At 32.6% G+C, this 6,000-nt stretch overlaps 1 protein-coding gene across 1 annotated transcript in view; it reads left to right on the top strand.

Annotated features, from left to right (window-relative positions):
• The first annotated feature begins 511 nt into the window (after positions 1-511).
• Positions 512-6,000, top strand: part of Uba2 (Ubiquitin-like activating enzyme 2) — a 368,774-nt gene continuing 363,285 nt past the window's right edge. The window contains exon 1 of the mRNA XM_090382009.1: positions 512-655. Within this exon, the coding sequence (XP_090238135.1) occupies positions 512-655 (144 nt within the window). The remainder of the gene's footprint in view (positions 656-6,000) is intronic.

The raw sequence follows: 6,000 nt of genomic DNA, 5'->3' as shown, positions 1-6,000 counted from the left end.
TAGGCGTATAACCAGTAAAATAAAATATCTTTAATCACAAATAGATAATTGTAGCTTTCGAGGCTTAACGTGCCTCTTTGTCAACATAAACTTTTTCAACTTGCAGCTTTTAGCCTCGAAAGCTACAAATTGACAAAGTTTCTGTTGACAAAGAGGCACGTTCAGCCTCGAAAGCTACAAGTATCTATTTGTGATTAAAGATATTTTATTTTACTGGTTATACGCCTAATTATTTGTTATCCTATGAATTCCAGTACAACAGGCCCATTTATCCTCATAATATTCGGCTTTTATAGAACAGATTTTTCTGCCAGCTTGGCAATAAAACTGGCAGCCAACTTCTGCGATATTAAATAAATAAAGAAAAATGCTTGTGGTGGTTAAAAACTAGAAAGAAGGAAGCACAGAATTAACACTATCTATAACCCTGGTCATTAAAATTATAGGGGCGCTGTGATACCCATCAATCCTAGCGGGAATTTCACGCAATGTTTAACTTATATATGAAAAAATGGCAGCGTCTGTTGTTGGCCTACTGAATGATGATGAGCGGGAACTAATCAACTCAGCGAAAGTATTAGTAGTTGGAGCAGGTGGTATTGGATGTGAATTATTAAAGAATTTAGTGTTAACAGGATTTAATTGTATAACTGTAGTAAGTGAAACTGCTGCTTTCGAGTGATTTTATTTTATTTTTTTTTGTTTCTCACAAGAATTGATAAACGTAATTGTTTTGTTTTTGAGAGTTTTTCTTGAGCAGTTTATTGTTTATGCTAATCGTCTTTTGGGAAATTTTTAATTGTTACTATATGTGTGTGGAACATCAGGTTTCAAAATGGGGGTGGGGGTATTGTTTTTGTATAGGCAGCACAATGTACGCATAAATTGTTAAGAATTACAGAATCTGTATACACCTGCCCACTTGCACTTGGTTGTTTCTCCCGAAACGCCGTGTAAATCGAGACTTTCCAATTACATTGGAAAAGGGAGGACAGGTTCTAAAGAAAATTGTTATTAACAGAGTGCACGCCGAATGTTTTATTTATTCTAATTTTTATTAATAATCATGTAATGTAAATAGTTTTTTCAATGATTAAAAAAAAATCAATTTTATATACTGTAATAAGCGAAAAACTGAAAAATTATCTTAAAAATTAATAGTTTTACAAAGAGGAAATTGAAATAGACTTATCAGTTTGTGTTGATTTCGAAATCTTGTTGGTTAATAAAGAACTAACACCAAATATTGTTGTAAGTGATGGCAAAATTCCTCTTCAAATAACACAGAAACCTCAATCTTAATTATTCTAAAATAAACATGTTGCTCCCTTGCAATGATGCCACTGCTCTTGGAGATCAAAGTAGGAACAAGCAAAAAAAAAAATAGGTATCCCTGCCTCTGCAGAATCCCATTAAAAACTAACATACAAACAATTCGTAATAAAATTGCCACCCCGGAAACAGTTACACTTTCAAAATTTATGATCTTATGTTGCTAACATAAATATGGAATTATAGGAACAAGAAGATTATTATTCTGCAGAGATATGCAAAGTATATTTTTCTAGAATAATATAGAGATATACAAAGTATATCTCTGTAGGGCATGGGTGGTGATTCTCACTTGAGAATAACTAGCAGCAGTCTTCTCTGCTAGAGAAGCATTACTCATTCAAAGTAGTGCAATACCTGGTATTTAGTTGTGAAGGTAGCCACAATATGAGATATAAATGAAATTAATATTCCATGGATCTAGTTAATTTAAACCCATATCATATTATGTTTTATGGGTTAATTATGGTGTATCTACACCAATATTATATAAATAAATGAAGTATATCTCAGTAGCTTTTTATAGAATTTCAAAAAAAAATTGCAGCAATCTTAATCATTATCAAAAGTGATTTTGAGATTGTCTCAGTTAAAATGCCCATAGTTTGAAGATGTAGCCAAATTCACTTTATGCACTTCAGTGGTCAATTTAGCAGTCAATTCCCTGTGATGGTTAAATACAGCTGGTGATTAAATGTTCTGTCAAAATGATTAATTGTAAATTTGTCTGACATATTGGTTATGCTGTTTATAAACAAGAAAATAAATAGTTGTGTTGTAAGTGGAGACTAATTTGACCCCATCTTGTAAAGATTCTTATGAGCTGTGTTTCCATTTAAATTGAGTTTAAGGCTATTAAATTTGATACCTACTTCAGGTAATAATATTCTTGACCAAATCTACTCTGTTGTTTTCAGATCCATGGAATATTAATTTCAGTTTATTTTAACTCAGATTGTGATCTGCTATCAAAGTAATTAACCTGTATGTAAAAGATGTCTTTTAAAACATTTGAATCAAATCTTGTTTTGTGCTGATTTGAATCTTCACTTTTGGATATTGCGTGTCTTCCTTTTGATCTGGTTGGCTTCTATACCAAAAATTGCAGCTTAATTTTTTTTTTATGATCACTTTCAAAAGTGTGATGGACATCCCAATTTGATTTGCCATTTAAGTTAATGCAAAAAAAAAAGAACATTAGGAATTAAAAAAAAAAAATTCAGACTCTGAGAACATCTGCCAAACCTTGTTATATCAAAAGGTGTTCAACAAACTGAAAAAAAATGGAATTGTAATATTCATTGCAGCCAGAAAATTAATACTTCTACAATTTACCCAGAAAACTTATAATCACTAACTGCAGATTTCAACACTCACATTTCAACAATAAAATACCAGTGTCAAATTTAATGGAAGCATATTGTCAGTTAACAAGCTGATCATAATTTATATATAAAATTACATGTAGTATTTGAAGATTAAATGCACAAGGCATAATATGATATGGCTTTAAATTAACTATATAATATGACATAAAACCATGATTAAGTCTTCCTGCAAGAGACATTTCTGTCTTGGACAGTATTGCTCTCTTCAAGATACAAATATTAAGAGTTTATATCAGTGACTTACTGGTGTTATTTTTCAATGAATCTGTTGCTAATAACTTTTCCTTCTGAATGGGAACATTATGAACTGTTCTCATTGCCTAATTGCAAAAAATGAAAAAAATGCTCAATAAAAACAGATTTCAGTCATCCACGGTTCAGTAGAAGGAAGGATACATCATTTCACAATCTTGTGGAATGTATCCTCCTTACTATTAACAAGCAACTTTTTTTTCGTTAAAAACGAATAAAATTTACTATGAAATTAAATGCGGGTCCACCATGAGTAACTATTATATAGACTAAATTTTTCATTATAAATGCATTTAAATCAAAAAAAAAAAAAAAATTGACAATATACATTGATATAATTTCTCAAATTTTCTGTTTAATTTTCTTGTACATTTTTTACCAAATCTGTGGAAACCTTTCCTTAAAATATTATTTTATTTATTTTTTGCTAACTTGAAAGTAAATTCTGGTTTTCAATTATAAAATCAAGTGATAATTTTATGATGCCTGGTAAATCATAAATGATCATGTTTACCTGGATTATTTTTGATCCACTGGCCAGCTGAATTATTGAAATTGCCTTCAAAGTGGTCCAAAAATAGAATGATCAAATGGTGTTGTTTGCAAGATGTGGATGATAGAAAGGAACGAAATATAAATCGATAATTTGGATGGATAAATGAGAGCTGTGATTGTCTGGTGTTAGTAGAACCCCGTTGTTTCTTCAGAGTTTGCAAATTGATAGATATATTGTAGAAAACTTCCTTCTTGCAGCTATCCTGATTTATTGGCTGTTCTGGAATTTCCTGCTGGCCCATCTATACTGAAATGGATATGACAATTTTTTCCTGGAAAAATAAAGGGGGAGAAATTGAATTTCTGACAGCCAAGCACATAGTTATTAAATTGCCTTTTTTGCTTGATCTGGTTTGCTTGATCTGGTTGGCTATATAATATGGACATGTTGTCCATATTATATATTTGCAGTTCATATTTATGACTATCGATTATGGCCAACATGATATACTAGATTACATATAATAGATTACAAGATATAATAAACATTTGGAATATTCATCCTGACAATATTCACCAAGAAATAGACCACCCAAATCCACCCTCGTCTCTAGAAATAGCTTCCTGTGATGACTACTTTGAATGTTGGGATAAAAAATTCATTAGCTCCCAGTAACTCTATGCAGAAACTATATGTAGCTCATGCATCTGCTTGTTATCAAATTTATGCTCATGGCTTAAAACAGATACTGCTGTGGGTGCAGCAGTATGTCTCTTACATTATATAGTATCGGTGTAAATACACCATAGTTAACCCATAAACTTGAGCTACATATGTAGCATAGAGGACATTGTTTTAATTGTATCTCATATTGTGGTTGCCTTCACAACGAGATAGCTCTTTCATTGAGATGGTCTTACGTTGTATAATGATGTCTCCCTACTGATAAAATGTAGTATGTATACTGCTGAATTATATGCCATTGAAATAGCTTTAGAACATGTTAATAACTTGATCACCCGATATTAATATATATCAATTCTCTGAGTATGGTATTAGCCAAAAAAGCAGTTCCTCATTTACACATCTTATAATATAACAAATTCAAGGCTATTTATAGATTTTTAGAACAAAAAATCTAGCAGTAATATTATGTTGGCATTCTCTGAAGGAATGGGCTAGAAAGCTGCCAAACATAGCTAAATTTTTTGTACCTTATAAAATGATACTACAAAGAACTTTGAATCTGGCAAGCACAAACCAGTAACAAACTTTATCAGATCAAACAATAACCACAACTATGGAAATCTAGTTGCAGAAAAAAAAACAGTAGGAAGAGATAGTTTTAGCAAGGGCACATACAGGCCATACACATTTCGCTCACCTGTGTCTAATGGGTAAGAATCCTCCTCAATGCATATGTATTGTAATACACAGGTTTCAGTTTAACATATCCTTGACTGTCACAATGCCTGTATAGCAAAGCTGTAGTCTAATGAACCTACAGGAGTCACTTAATGTTAAAACATTTTATAGGAAACAATGCAAATCTGACTGACCTTTTCAACTATTTAAAACACAACCAGTTATCATAAATTCTTATTTATTATAGCTTCTTCATGAACTAACTTGCCTTACATCCACTCTCTGGAATAGGTACATTTTGGCCCTAGCAGCTTTTGTGCTATTAAACAGCCAAAACAACTTTTTCCTTTGATATATTAATGACTTTCTTCTACTGACTGAAAATCTTATTCACAATTTTTTTGATAAAGCACACTACAACTCAACTTTCAGTTCGAGAAACCTTGCCCTGCTCAAATGGCCTGAATTTCTTGAATGTGTACCACCAATTCTTTAAATACCAATCTCTAGATAATTCTCCAATTGATTGAATAAAACATGGCTAACTTTAATCCTTCTAAAACTCAGTCATCTTATTTCTTGCAAAAAAGAATTTGCTGCTCCTGTGCTCCTCTTTGATGGTACTCAGATTTTTAGACAAGATCACATCTCTGTTTGGGGTTACTCTTACTCTTCTAATCTCTCTCTCTCTCTTGTCACATCTCAGATATTGCTTCTTCTGCATCAAAAAAGTTTTCTTTTTCACTCATGGTGTTACTTTCTTTTAATGCGTTGGTGTGCCTGAGCCCACTGTAACCATACCTTCGTTTTTCCCACATCTGTGGTAGTGTTCTCAAAATCTCTCAAGCTTCTTGACTCCATCCAAAAGAGGGCAGTCAGGTTAATTAATGGCCCATCTCTTACAAAGTCTTTCCACTCTCTGTCTCATATACATTGTTTCTGAGGCGCCTCCGTAGCCAGGTGGGAAGGAGCAGCAGTGCGTAGCACACGCTTCTTGATTAAACCGGGGTTCGAGCCCGTCACCACCATAATACGGAGGATGCGGAAAGGTCAGGGAATGACCACCGCATGACCAGGAGCAATATGGCCTTAGTTGCTAATGCTCCTTAAAAAAAAAAAAAAAAAAAAAAAAAAAAACATTGTTTCTGCTGCATGCCTTTTCTGTAG

The sequence above is a fragment of the Mastigoproctus giganteus genome, chromosome 9 (genome assembly GCF_048544385.1).
Source record: "Mastigoproctus giganteus isolate SK-2022 chromosome 9, ASM4854438v1, whole genome shotgun sequence".
NCBI classification, from domain to species: Eukaryota; Metazoa; Arthropoda; class Arachnida; order Uropygi; family Thelyphonidae; genus Mastigoproctus; species Mastigoproctus giganteus.
This window is presented reverse-complemented; position numbering and strand designations above follow the sequence as displayed.